The sequence below is a fragment of the Hemibagrus wyckioides genome, linkage group LG13 (assembly GCF_019097595.1).
Source record: "Hemibagrus wyckioides isolate EC202008001 linkage group LG13, SWU_Hwy_1.0, whole genome shotgun sequence".
In the NCBI taxonomy this organism is placed as follows: Eukaryota; Metazoa; Chordata; class Actinopteri; order Siluriformes; family Bagridae; genus Hemibagrus; species Hemibagrus wyckioides.
In genome coordinates, this window is record NC_080722.1 from 3,049,625 (window position 1) to 3,065,000 (window position 15,376).

At 42.5% G+C, this 15,376-nt stretch overlaps 1 protein-coding gene across 2 annotated transcripts in view; it reads left to right on the top strand.

The window, feature by feature from the left end:
• Positions 1 to 15,376, top strand: part of mpp7a (MAGUK p55 scaffold protein 7a) — a 134,150-nt gene that overhangs the window by 96,038 nt on the left and 22,736 nt on the right. For both annotated transcript variants that reach the window (XM_058406372.1, XM_058406373.1), the window contains exon 12: positions 11,170 to 11,340. In XM_058406372.1, the coding sequence (XP_058262355.1) occupies positions 11,170 to 11,340 (171 nt within the window). The remainder of the gene's footprint in view (positions 1 to 11,169; positions 11,341 to 15,376) is intronic.

The following is a 15,376-nucleotide window of genomic DNA, read 5'->3' on the forward strand; positions in this document are numbered from 1 at the left end:
TTTATTTAGTTAATAACTTCCCTATTGACGAATCCCCGGGTTTCACCGTTTCCTTCCCATCTTCACCATACAGTTTATTCCTTCTTGTTTTTTTCTACCTTAGCCTGCGTGAGAACTTTACTGGATGAGGAAGTGTGTGTGTGTGTGTGTGTGTGTGTGTGTGTGAATGACCTAGCTGTTGAATCTTGAAACAGTAAAAAAAAAAAAACAAAAAAAAAAAACGATTGTGACTTTAACACCCCGCCTCGGGGATTAGTCCACTGTCATGGCGATGGTGTTGTAAAAGCGTGGCATTGTCCAGCGATGGTGTTGCATCATCGCACAGTGAGTCATACACCAGAGCAAGGTGCTGGACGTAAATGGCCACTGCTTCACTCCGGCTTTTTATTACAGCCTATAAAGTGAATATTAGGCTCATTGTGTCATGTCTGTCGTGTGTCCATGGGGGTTTTACGGTCTTGCCTGTTTGGCTCTTGCTGAAATTGTATGTCCTAATGCCGTTTTTGTCGTATTTCTCGCTGTAAAAATCACCGGCGATGTTCTGCTGTAAGTGGACGGGTCAGAGTATTCGAATCAGATGTCTGGAGAGTGAAGCTGAAGCTCAACATTCTGATCACAGGGTCTAATAACTCATGGTTTAGAGATTCAGAGATTGTTCTTTAAGGAGCTTCTAGTGGAAGATAAAGAGATGCAGGAGACGGACAGAAAGACAGACAGGTAGATGGATAGATACACACACACACATATATATATATAAACACACGCTCACAGATACATGCATACATATACACAGATACTTACACACGCATACAAACACACACATAAACACAAGCACACCTTTATACACACACCAACAGTGACAAGGTCACCGACCTGGATATGGACACTGACACAGACGCTGACCCCAACCTGGACACGGACGCTGCCGATGCCCTCAGCAGACCACAGCGTTACATGTAGATGTAGCATTAGTTGGAGCTCACATCCCCAGACTGATGGACTGATCGACCTCCAGCATCTTCACATCTACATTTAAAGATCTGTGTGTGTGTGTGAGAGAACAGAGAGAGAATTTACACATGGACTTTATTCCACAACGTAACCACAAATGGATAAAAGGCGACGCTCTGTAATAAATGGAAAGAGTTGAAACTTGATGACTGATCAGATGAACGCTTCAGGAAAATAATCAACTTTGTGGTGCCCAGATTATTTCAATCATGTGACTGAGGAACAGTTTTATTATTTTAATTGGATAATTTGTGTCTAAAAATAATATCTAAATAATTTCTCTTGACTTGTCAGGTGTAGCGGTCATGATGCTGGCTTTTTAATATATTTTAATATATTTTTCTCTTTTTTTTTTTTTTGTTTTAACACCTCTTTTTCTCACCATCATTAATTGTTTTTTCCACTGTAGCAGTCGCAGATCATGTGACATCACATAAAAATCGTCGAGTGCTTTGCTCGGACCGAGGAAACCCCGAGCAGCGCTGAGATCATTCTGCACTCGTCTTTTGCTCCTCTCGTGGCTTGGGTCTAAATCCAAACATTTTCATCAGAGCTGATAAATGTTCCTCGTCTGACAGTAAAGATCTGTTTGGGATCTGGAGGCTCTGAAAGCCGTGCGCCCGACAGAAACGGGTGTATCAGTGTAATGAGAGAAGGCTGTTGTGTAGATACTCTGAAGAACAGGAGGAGTGAAAGCCAAACAGGCAATTTTGCACTCATTCCTCATCTTCTAGTCATAAACGAGTGTAGTTTATGGTTTTCCCGTGTGCTGCCAGCGTGCTGAGCCTAAATAGCTCTTTGTATAAGTTAGATGCATGGCAGTTAAAGGACTTGGGTGAGGTCCACGCCGATGCGGTGGCGGATCGGCCGGCTCTTGTTGTGGTCAGCTCGGGCCGCCGGGACGTTTCAGAGCTCAATCTCTTCCGTCTGCTTTCCATCATTACCGTGTCACTCATAGAGCCTTTTCATCACAACACTTACTACACACACACACACACACACACACAACGGTCACGTCATGCGCCCTTGAGCTTCGAGGCATCCAAAGGACAACTGTGTGTGTCCTTTCCACTGTTTTTTTCCCCCCTCCTCCTCTAGAAAAAAAAATTCCACCAAATCGCCTTCTATGTGTTTTGATTTTTAGCGCTTTAGCATTTTCTAGACAATCTGTAGACATGTTTAATAAACTGCATGCAGTACGACTGACACAGCAAATGATCAATCAGGCCATCATCATCATCATCGCATGCTACGTCATGCTAAACACATATTCCCTGGTCTTTTACGTGTTACTACATGAAAATGGCTGTAGATTGCCTTGGTACGTTTGAAAAAGTCTGTATATTCTATGGAAAGTCTTCCATACACAATTAGCTGCTTTTAGCACAATTAGCTGCTTTTTAAATTGGTGTGTGCACCTTCGACCAGGGTTTCTCAACCAGGGCTTCATTTTCCACGCTCTAATTAAAAACAATAGTGAAAAAAACTATTAGGCATGTTGATATATTTTATTCACTTTAAAATACAAGATTTTCTTTTGATTACAAAAGTCACACTTCATATAAAGTAGTTAAAGCAAACAATTTAGGTTAAAGGAGTTCAGACCCTGCTTTATGCTGTCCACTGTACTCGAGTATGTGCTACCTGATTATTGTAATACAATAGAAACACCTAGCGATGATGCACCTAGTGGCCCCGCCCCTTTTGCTACAGGAAGTAAGTCTCCAACATGCCATGCTTTTTTTTTTTTTTTTTTTTTTTTTTTTTGTAGACAGCCAATCGTTTTTTAAGACGCTTATTTTCTATGGATCTTATCCTCTAAAAGATTGTTTGAAATGAAAAGAACATCAGTGGAAAGAGCGTGATCGTGCAAGGTGATGAAGACCACAGCTACAGCTGCTTTTGAGCCTTGTTTTATTTCCCCGCCTCCTACAGTATCATTCTTTTAATAAAATCTTGATGCAGTAATGAGATCACGTGTAGGTCGGTATTATGTGACACTGAGAAACTAACAGCATCCCAACAGGGCTTTCTTCACTTCTCTGATCTCGAATTGACCATCTGACTCGTCAACCATTGGCTCAGTCGTGTCCTGCACATTCTCTACGTTAGAACCTGGTGTGTTTGTGTAGGCTCGTGTTTTCTGTGAGGTCATACCTCAACTCGACGTATGTAGTGTGCCCAGAGTTTATAAATACCGCCACACCGTTCAATCTGCCAAGCTCAATCAGCCGCGGTCATCCTGTAGGGGTCAAACCTTTTCACCGCTTCCATCCCCTCCCTTTTTTTTACTTTCTGCCTTTTCATTACCAGCCTCCTGACCTCAGCTTCAGCCCCAGCCGGGCTAGCCCGAGAGCAAGGTCTTTCTTTCTTTCTGCCTCGCTCAACACACTTCGGGTAACAGGAGAGGTTTTGTGGGGGGAAAAACACGAACCCCTTTAAACAAAACTCCTCTTCAGCAAGCCTGCCAGCTCTCTGCTAATGTGATTTAAGCCTGGTGTGCTCATAGCTCTGCTGTCGTGAACTGTGCAGATGTTTTGTGTGTGCTGCTCAGGTTTCAGCTGGTGGGATGAACGGGGGTGTTTGGGTGCTAGGGACACCGCTCCTTTTCCCCTGTGGTTCCATCTCTCTGAACTTTTGCTCGGGTCTCTTGCCACAGCTTGCACCTGTGTGTGTATCTGGAGCGGGGTGGGAGTTGTGTGTACATGACGGACGGAAATGCTCACTCCTCCACATACCCTGTCGTCATTCATCATGTATATAGCATAGAACAGGGTCCTGTCCCGTCCATAAAGGGCTGGTTTTCATTCCAGGAGCCGTACCGGATAGTGCAATGTAGGCCAAGGTGAACTGATTAAACAGGTGGAATCAGGTGTAGCTTCTAATAAGTTGGAACAAACATTTGTGGTCAATAACCTGGGACTCATCTGTTCTAAACTGACACTTATCCAGTTCCTAAACAGAAGACAAGTGGAGTTTATGTCCAGACCATATTCCTACAAAGTTTGCAGACGAGGTGATTAATCAACTTGAAACAGCACAAGTCTTTAATCTAGAGAAAGAAGCCTTTATTTGTCACACATGCATTACAGCACAGTGAAATTCTTTTCTTCACATATTACAGCTTAGGAAGTTGGGGTCAGAGCACAGGATCAGCCGCGATACAGCGTCTTTGGAGCAGAGAGGGTTAAGGGCCTTGCTCGGGGACTAAACAGTGGCAGTGCTGGAGTTTGAACCACTGACCTTCCAAACGACAACCCAGAGTCTTAACTGTTTAAACCCCCCATGAGCCACCACTGGCCAACCACCAATGAGCCACCACTACTCCCTCACCCATGAGCCACCACCTCCCCTTTCATGAGCCACCACTAGCCCGCACCCATGAGCCACCACTGTCAAACCCATGAGCCACCACCCCCCCTCTCATGAGCCACCACTGCTCCTCCATGACCCACCACTACTTCTCAAAATACAGGCACAAGGCAGGACCTCCATCTGCTCTCAGAACCATTCAATCTTGCATGTAAACACCTTAACCTTTTGTAAGAGCTGAAAAAGAGAGCATGATTGAGCTTCTCCATATTATTCACATCTGAAAGGTAGCTTATAGGAGACACCTGCCACTGGGGTATTTTTTATTTATTATCTCTTATAACAGACTCTGGCTCCATGCCCAACATACTCTGCACTGTATACACCTTCTACCAAGGTTTCTCAACCGGGTTTGTTTTACACGCTCTAAATAAAGAAAATACAAAAAACACATTAGGGATTTCACCAACTTTAAGGTATATGTTTTTCCATTTACCATAAAAGTTTATACTTTACACAAACCTAGTTAAAGTTGTTCTTTTTAAGTAAAGTTCACGCAATTTAAATTGAAGGAGTTTAGCTGTTAAAGTTAGGAGTCTTCATACTGTAGACTGTACTCTTGTACATACTTCCTGTTTTTTGTAAACCATCTCAAGGTTATACACAAAGTGGCCCTGCCCCTTGCCTCTTGCTATGTGGAGTAGGTTATATGACAGTGTGAATAGTGTGCAAATTTGACCTGCAGCTGGAGCCACTTTCAAACACGAGACAGTTTATGAAGCTAGGATTGGTGGTCTTACTCTCCTGAAGCCCTTCTGTCGCTTTAACAGTAAAATATTTTAACAGACAATGCACAATGCTTAAAGAGACTTTTGAGTTTGCATCTAGGTCTAGTTGAAATTGGATCTCCCGTATTGACGATCCAGAGAGAACAAGATGTCACCCCCCCCAATCTGTAGCCAACTCTTGACGTCCTACGCTATTCCTTCTTTACTCCTTGTCTGGTTATAACAGATCAGGATTAGCATTCCATGTGATCCATCATCATGAATGTGCCCCAGGAAGCTGAGTCGGAAACTCTACACCGCACCGTCGGAGCAAGACGCCTCTCAGAAGCACTTCTTACAGCTCAAGTCGTTCCACAGCACCTCGTCTCTAAACATCCGGCTGCAACACAGACTCGGGAGCAGTCTCTGACAGAGTGAGGCGGAAAACAAAAGCAGATGAAAACAGTCAGGGAGGAGAAGTGAAGGCTGGAAAAGTCATCAGCCCCCAGACTCCAATTAAGGATGGAGTTATGGAAAAATTGAGCCTGCTATTTTTTTTTTTTACACTGACATAAAAATGCTCAATTTGAGAACTTATCTCTTCTGCACACAGGAGTCCTTTAAGCAGGTAGAGAGGAACTGAGACTCTTGAGTCTCCTGAGGAATAAATAATGGGCTTTTTTAGAAGCAACAGATCTCTTACATAAGCAGACTGAAGACCAAGAAAGTGCTCTATCCTGAGTATGAAATAAAACACTTTAATTACATAAAGGGGGGTGTGCTGTTACAGGAAAATAACCAACAATGCTGTGGTATCATTAGCTGTTTTATTTCTCTTGTATACAAAAGAGGTTATCACTTAAATTATAGCAGTTATTAACAGCCATTTGCCTTACCAGACGGCTCTCTTCTTCTTCTTTCCGTTCTTTACTTTGTGTCATTCAGGAAACTTTTAAATATTTATGAATACTATAATAGAATTCCAAGAAAACACTATTTAAAGAGCAAAGAACCTTTTAAAGTAAATAAGTAAAAGGCACTAACTGAACACCAGCGACATAAGGTTCTGTGATGATCTTGACCTAGCTCTACTTTCACGCTAGTTAAATGACAAGTCTCTCATGTTGTGTTAAGTTTGTCACTTATATTTATGGCATGTGGTACTTGCTCTTGTCGAGAGAGACTTACAGGAAGCTAAAGGCTCTTCATTTATGCAGCTGAACAGATGAGGGCCCAGCAGTGATGGTTTAATGGTACTGAGGTTTGAGCTCACAGCCTTCTGATCAGTTGTCTGATGCCTGAACCACTGAGTTCAGACACATAGCTAGAAAATGAAGTTGCCAGGCTTTTATCACCTGTATCCAGTATATTTAAGTCCCTTCTGTACAAAATCTGAACGACATCAACAGTTTACCATATTCATCAACTAAAAGTCGAGTTTCTCCAGTTGTACTATCTTTTTGTGCGTACATTTCCCACTGGGAAGTTTGGCTTTTTGAGTTGGGAAGTCACAATTGCGACGTCAGGTGCATTCATTGTGGACGGAGCGAGATGGAGTTGAACCTTTACTTAATAAACTCACAGAAACACCCCCAACTGGCACATGCCAAACTGACACACCCCCAACTGGCATGGTCACAGCTCAGAAACTCAGAGCTCAAAGAAAATGCTGATTTCCCCCATTCATAATTAAGTTGTCACATATACATTACTGCATGGTGAAATTCTTTCTTTGCATTTCCCATCCATGGGGGTTGGGGTCAGTGCGCAGGGTCAGTGATGATGCAGCACTCCTACAGGAGGTGGGGTTAAGGGCCTTGCTCAAGGACCCAACAGTGGCAGCCTGGAGGTGCTGGGGCTTGAACTCTGATCTTCCGGTCAACAACCCAGAGCCTTAACCACTCAAGCTACCACCACCCTGATTACGATTATTACAATTTGTGGTGGTGTTCATGTGTCTTGAACAAGTAAATATGATCTTTGACATGACTTGAACGCATTATTGAGCAGATTTGGTCTGATAAAGTGTCTGAAGCTTTCTAGCAGCAGTGGTCAATGGAGGTCAGATACTGCTCTGGGTTACTGTAAAGAGAGACCGAGTATGTAGGTGTGATCACACATGGCCTTATATGATGGATTGAGCAGGTGGGTGATGAGGAAAATCGGAGTAGCAGTTTTGGCCTTCGTCGTCCTCTATGATCCCACTTGGCGCAGCTCAAAGCATAAACGTACTAATGATCCCAGCTGGCAGCCCAACAACTCTGTCTGTGTGTGTTTCCCTGATGCATTAGCTAACATTCCTGCCTTGACATTCCTTTGTCTGACGAGCTCTGGGATAGGACAGAGAGGAAAAACAAATACCGCTCCATGGCACACGCTGTCTCTTTCTCCTTAGCCAACAGGAGCAGGAGTAACTGAGCCTGTATCGTTTGGGCAGAAAAGCACTTTCCACATATGCACTTCAATGGAAAACGGCTTCTACAGTGTCACTCCCCAGACACCAATTCCTACACAGTACAGCTTGATTCAGAGTACTGTCCAATACATATTTCAAATAGCTCTGCTAAATAGTTGTCGTTTTCCTTTTAAAAAAAAAAAAAAAAAAAAGAATCAGCATCTGTGATTGTGATCTGTTTTTTTTTTTCTTTCTGGTTCCTCGTCCTGCTGCAGGAAATGGGGTCGCTCATAAATGCAGAATATGGGAAGGGGTCGCTGGGGTTGGGGTACACGTAAAAGATTGTTGTCCCTGAGGGGAATGGATACAATAATCCTGAATCCAGTTAACATGCACACTTGGGGATCAGAGGTCTCTGTACGTGCACTAAATGGAGAGATCTTCCGGAAACCGTTTGATGCTGGGGGTCTCCATGACACCCCTCCGGGGGCCTGTCCGCTATCCATAACGTCTTGCGCAGATGCCTGTAAATGAGGGGGTGTCGAGATCCTGAATGACGCATGCCTAAAGTTTCGGAGTATCCGTATACCATACGTCTGGTCTCTTTCAAGATGAGTGCTGTGGAATTCTGGATTCTGATTGGTTAGAAGGGGTTGATTCATTTACTCTAATGAGTCTCCAGTTTTGGAGTTTTTCGATTTCTTTGTAACATTTGCAGGTTTTTTGATGCCAAAAAGGTTGAGGAACAGAAAACAGGACTACACTGCCCTTATCGCACAATCCTTACAGTGTTGTTGCTGATGTGGGTGAAGCTTGGTGGTGAAGGTGTTGGACTACAGATCGGAAGGTTGTGAGTTTGAATCCTAGGTCCACCACTGCTGGGCCCCTGAGCAAGGCCCTTAACCCTTAAGTTGTTCTGGATAAGGGCATATGCTAAATGCCAGAAATGTAAATCTTGTTATTGTTTTAGTTCTTTAATATTTACACCACTTGAGTGTTCCATGCTTTACTCCCCAAGGTGTCCTCTTTTCACCCTGTTGGGACATGGAAAGGATAATGCCCCTACAAGGGAAAACTGCCCTCGCAAGAGTTTCCCCTCAAATTTAAACAATACACAAAGTCACTCGAATGTGTCCAGTTTTTTTCCCCTCTTTACCTGGAAAATCTTGTAAGGCCTAAACAAGAGGAAAACTTGTAAATCCATGTTCCTGTGTTGCTTACACAAATCGATACAACATGGGACAAGCAAGAAAAGAAATGAGCCTGTAGGGAAGGGAGGGGTCTGTTTCCATGTTTCCATATGTCAAGAATGAAATCCAATGTGTCTGTTTTCTGATTATAATCAGACAGGTATGGCTTCACTTAGAGTACACGCTCCCAAAAAAGCAATTTGTGTTCCTCAGAGGCATAAGTGCATTTCTTTTCTGACGTATTAGGATTAGCAAATCTGTCCTGATACTCTTTTGTCTAAAGAGATGATGGGATAAAGGAGAAAGTCGTGATGATTTGACCTGACGTCCTTGATTAACACGTCTTTCCCTTCTTTCTTTTTTAAACAAATACCTTGTTTTTTTTTTAAACTCTTGGCATCATTCCTTTCCTTTGGGTCTCTGGACTTAATATTTATAGTGTCTGAGAGCCTCCTTTCTGAGGTCCTATCCGTACACAGGGCCGCAGCAGCTCCTTCTGGAAATTTGGGAGGAGCAGTGGCTCATGTGCAAGTGTGTACACTATATTTACACTGAATTTAGAGGCTTTATTAAGCTGCTTTTTTCCCTTCTCTCATTGGAAGGGCCATTTGATTTGTGAGCTGCTAGTCAGTAATTGTAAGTTCCATTGCGCCAATTAACCAGCCATTAGGCAGAGCGGGTCTGGGAGCATGGTGTGGACACGGCTACATGTTCCAGCCATTATTCACCATGTTCAGCACCAGGAACTGGAAAACGTTGCTCTGTCGATGTCTGTTTTCCATATTTATACCTGTTACTAGAAGTAGAAGCTATTTCGGATGGACTCGCGTTGCCAGGATGCTTCATGTCATCCCTTGTGATGATTTGTCTTACCAAGATGCATTCTTTGGAGAAAAAGAAAAGAGAGCAAGAGAGAGAGGGAGAGAAATTGGAATTAATGTTCCATAACCATATCCAGAGTCCAGAATACAGAAAGATTTTTTTTTTCCCCCCTCTCATTCTGGAATGAATTCATTTCCATCTAATTTGAGGAACGGGAGGTTTGGAGGGAAATTTCTATCCAAGCCTTGATTTATTTCTCCGTGTTGAAACGGAGGGCAGCGCTCTGGCTCTTCTGGACTGAGACGTCTAGAAAGCTTTAAATGATTATGAAAGGTTGGATTTATGAAGTCCCTTCAACTGAAGAGCGGGAATTTGTACTGACTGGCTGCGGCGGAGCACCAACGCACCTGCCCTGAACTGGAGAAACAAAGATTCTTCACGCCAAACCCTGCAGTGCGTCATACATCCCGAACGGCATTATTATGGACTCGAACACACTGTCCATGCGTTTGAGGTAATCGGAACTCTTCAGGGAGGGATTTCAGTCAAACCGGCTGTCCGTGCATCGCCCCTGAGATGCCGCAGCTCCGTTTTTGGCTCGTTAATGCAGATAGTTTTTCCAAAACAGCTTTGAATTTGATTAAATTACGCATTCGACTGGCACAAGCACCGCGACTTACAGGTTAACTCGAGTGGAACAAAAGTCGGTCCAGTGTAATTTTATTCGAAAAGGCTTGCTCACACACACACTCACACACACTTGTACTACAGGGACGGTTTGACTTATGGCGTGTTTCATTTGTATCCCACCATATCATTAAGTGACCCTATTAACTGAACAAGCTGTTAGGAACAGTGGGATCTCTGCAGTGACACATCTGTGCAGCCCTGCAGCTGGCGACTGTGAAAACCATTATAGCGAATAAATCAGGTATTTCTCTCTCACCCCGTTGCCTCAGTCCATAATTTTCATCCTCACTTAATCTCTGGTATCTTGCATCATATCCGTGCGTCCATTAATCACTTAAGAAAACAAAAGGAGGAGAAGCACAAGCCGGGCCGAGAGTGCAGTGACGGATGGAGCAGAGGAATATTAGGTGTCTTTGGTTTTGGTGCAGAACTCATGCTAACTAGCATCTGTCACGAATAAGAAATGGGGCGTCTCAAATGAGGGCTAGGTTTCTGTTTTTCAGCACGGTCTGTCGTCGACAGTGTATGTGTGTGTATGTATGTATATATATATATATATATATATATATATATATATATATATATATATATATATATATATATATATATATATATATATAATATAAAAAATTGAACGCCTCTCCAGGATAATCAGACAGGAAGTTTTTGTGGTGGCGTTGCCGATGACCTCCAGCACATGAAAACCCATCAGCTGGAACGGCTCCTGATTGGCGGATTCGAACCGGGGTCCCTCCTGCGGCGCCCTGAGGACTCTTCCATCCGTTTCACTCCGTCTGCTGCAGAAAGACACAAATAGGCGAATGTGAAAAACCAGACGCTAATTGCGGTGTCGGATTCTGCATAGACAAGCAGAGAGACACGCGTAGACAGGAAAGGGAAGTGATATCAGACACGCGTAGACGGCGTGGACGACAGTCCTAACCTCTTTCATTTTTTCTTATCTTTAAATCTGTCTCTTTAGCCACGTTACGGCGGAGCTTTCGGCTCAGCAAAAGAGGAAAGAAGACGAACAAGTCCATGTACGAGTGTAAGAAGAGCGAGCAGTACGACACGGCCGATGTCCCCACCTACGAGGAAGTGGCTCCCTACTGCAGGGCCCCGGGGGCCAGGTACAGACTCGTCGCTCTGATTGGTGAGTGCTGCTGCAGCTCTACTCTATTTCACAATAAAACGCCTGCTGAAAAAACATGTACACAAACATCTGTACAACAAAACCCTTCATTCCAGTAGAAATTGTAGAATTCTTTGAAATGATTTTAAACATCCACAATATTGTAGAATTTTATTAGGAACAGAATTAATCAAGATTTTTCCTAAGAATGTTGTTTCTTTGTCTAATCACATGACCTACACCTGTTATACAATATAAATACCCATCATGAGGTGTTTTATTCCTCTCACATCACCTCAACTACTGCCTTTTTATTTCTGTCTTTCTTCCTTTCGTTCTTTCTTTCTTTTTTTTCTTTTTTTCTTTTATTTTTATTTTTATTTTTATTTTACAAGAGCAACTTTTATCCCTTTACATTTACAGGTAATGTTATGAAACGCGTCAGTTCATTCCTTTCTCCTTTACATTAAAGCGGGTTTTTTCAGCCTCTCTTTTCCTCTATCTATCTATCTATCTATCTATCTATCTATCTATCTATCTATCTATCTATCTATCTATCTATCTATCTATCTATCTATCTATCTATCTATCTATCTATCTATCTATCTGTGTCTTTTTCTCTCTGTCTCTCTTTCTCTCTCTGTCTCTCTCTTTCTCTCTTTGTCTCTATCTCTATTTCTCTCTGACTCTCTCTTTCTCTCTCTTTCTCTTTATCACTATTTCATGCTCTCTCATTCTCTCATGCACCCCAACTCACTCTCTCTCTCACTGTCTCATTTCTGTCTTTCTCTCTCTCTTTGTCTCTCTCTCTGTTTCTGTATATCTCTATTTCTCTCACTCAGCCTCCCTCCCTTACTCTCTTTGTGTCTCTCTATGTCTCTCTCTCTTTTTCTCCATCTCTCTCTGTCTCTTTGTCTCTCTCTCTTTCTCTGTCTCTTTTTTTTAAAATTATAATTAAATAAGGCGAAACAGCTCGTCATGTGACCATGAATCCCAAAGTGTAACCTCGTCTGTCCTGAGCATCACTCTGACACTGGAGGCTCCTCCCATAAACGTTAAATAAACGTATCAGTGACATGTTAATTTCTTTTTGTTCGTCTTTTTCGGTCACTTAATCGTAAACAAAACGCAAAAGTGTAACACAGAAGGGTCGGGGTTTCTGATCCTTTCCCATGTGAAATTCTATCACGCCATACATTTCACCCCTGAGAAATAAATTAAGGGACCGGTTTGGTCTGGATCAGGGGCGGGGTCATGGCCATACACCCGCGTGGTCCTGCTTTCGGTCAATTCGGTGAATACGCCTCGGCATATGGACTTCGTCAGTACGTGTGTTTTTCTCTCATCACCATGCCCCAATTAGGGCTCTGCTATTGCAGTCAAGCTAATGCAAATATTTTCAATTAGCTCTCCTAATTTGGAGGACAGTGTCATGGTCAGTCTCAGCGCTGACGAAGCAAAGACCCCGCCGTCAGTCTGCTGTGGGTTCTGCTCTGTTTTCATTTCAGCTTGTTTTTCTGTCCCGTGAGATGAACCTTCTTGCTTTTCCTGCTCCGTATTTTCTTTTCCCCCTCGTCCTCCTCTGTTTTTCTTTTTTCTTTTTTTAACATTTTATTATTGTTCCTGTCTTGCTGGGTTTCTCTATCCTGTCTTTCTTTCCTCATTTACATTTTTTGATGAATGTACCCCCCCCTCTCAGTCTCTCTTTCTCTCTTCTCTCTCTCTCCCTCTCTCTCTCCCTCTCTCTCTCCCTCTCTTCTCTCTCTCTCTCCCTCTCTCTCTCTCTCCCTCTCTCTCTCTTCTCTCTCTCTCTGTCTCTCTTCTCTCTCTCTCTCCCTCTCTCTCTCTCTCTCTCTCTCTCCCTCTCTCTCTGTCTCTCTTCTCTCTCTCTCCCTCTCTCTCTGTCTCTCTCTGTCTCCCTCTGTTCTGGGTTTCACATCCGACACCATGTGGACTCGGATCTTTCCTCACTCCTTCATCAGAACCGAAAGGCTTTGACGTTTTTAACTTCCTCCATCATGATAAGGTTTTCAGCGGTGACTCTGGACACCGGGGTTAAAAAACCCAGCCGTATTCCTCTCCTCTTTCCCTCCAGTGTAACAGACACATCCGCCTGTGGCTCCATTTCAAACAGAACTCCAGGCAAATATGGATGTTTAGATACATATTAATCCCAGAGCCAAAATAAACACAGGTTATAGAGAGAGAGTGAGACAGACCGAGAGAATGAGACAGACCGAGAGAGAGAGAGAGAGAGAGAGAGAGAGAGAGAGACCACCAGCTGAAACCTGATTATTTAATGATCTCCTTCGTTCATGGTTTTTGATTAGAGCTGAGGGAGGGTTTCTGTGACGGCGACGTTCCGGGATTCCTGTTAAACGTAGTAATAACAGCAGGACAGAGTGGAAAGGACACAACAACGTCCAAGAAAAATTCATTTAGAAAAAAAACAGATTGATGGGAAACAGATTGATGTGATTTTGTCTCTCTGAATGTACAAGACACTGCGTCCCAATCCGTCTACTCCTACGATGTGGTCTTTTTGTGAAGGAGTGAAGTGTGCACTTTTGAGTGGATGTGAGACCCGGGACACACACACGTGTCACATGGGACGTGACAGGGGCGTAGTTACACTGGATGCTTCTATCTATCTTTCTGTCTGTCTGTCTGTCTGTCTGTCTGTCTGTCTGTCTGTCTATCTGTCTATCTGCTGGTTTTCTGTTCAAACTGCCGCTCCTGCTGCATCACAGGCTGATGTAACACACACTGCCCTCTTCCTCATACATGACCTCACAGATGCCCCTGATTGGTTACTATCAGTGTGATTGACAGGAGGCAGACACTAGATCCCGCCTACTCCGAGGCTTTCCCCAGGCTGGAGTCACATCATGCTTGGGTTTTTGTTTCTTTCAGGTGAATGTAGTGGAGATGTTTCTGCACATTTAGGGACTGTGATGAACTCATTACGTTTAAAACACTGGGGATTTTATTGGAACAGAAGACCATACATTAAGTGTAGTTGCATCCTGATCATTAAACCCCATTTTAAGTAGACTTTTTTACATTTTTATTTATTTATTTATTATTTTTTAGTCATTTATTTACATTTATTTTTATTTACTTTATTTATTTGTATTTATTTATTAAATTATTTATTTTATTTATTCAGATATTTATTTATTTAGTTATTTACACTTATTTATTTATTTATTTTTATTTACTTATTTCTATTTATCTGTATTTATTTATTGAATTATTTTTATTTATTTATTTGTTTGTTTATTTAGGCTGCAGAGATGCAACAATTTAAACTCTTAACTCATCTTATTAGACTGCACAATTTTATTCACAAATAAACTTATTGAATATCTTTTATAAATGTTTCATATGAAAGATTTTTAGAATTTTTTTATTCATTTAAAAGAATTGTATAATTGTGTAATAAAATAATTCTGTGTTATCTCACCGTGTGTGTAGCTGAGACGCTGACATGCTGGGAAAAAAAACCACTTGATTGAAAATGTATCTGTGATTTGTGTGTGTGTGTGTGTGTGTGTGTGTGTGTGTTTCATGCTGAATGATGGAGTGTAAGGTGGTGTGTATAACACGGTGTGCTTCTGCATGGGCTGGAAGCGATTACACGTCCGCTATGAGAGCGCTCAGTGCTAATGAGAGAATGTGTGTGTGTGTGTGTGTGTGTGTGAGTGTGTGTGTGTGGTAATTAAAATGATATTGACAGAAAGCTTTCTGTAAAATTGCGAATGTAGCCAATGTTTCTCAGCTCATCTGCAAAACAAGCAGCACTTCAACATACATCCGGGGAGGGGGGGGTCAAGGTGAGAGGGAGAGAAAGAGAAGGCGGAAGAGAGAGAGAAAGGGAGAGAAAAAGAAAGAGGGAGGGAGAGGAGGAGAAAGATTAGAGAGAGAGAGAGAGAAAAGGAAAGAATAGGAAAGGATTTGAGGCAAGAGGAAGCAGTGAAAGAATATAAGATAAAAGCAAGAAAATGAGGAAGAGAAAGAAGGGATAGAAAAAGAAGAAAGCTGAAAAGGAGAAAAG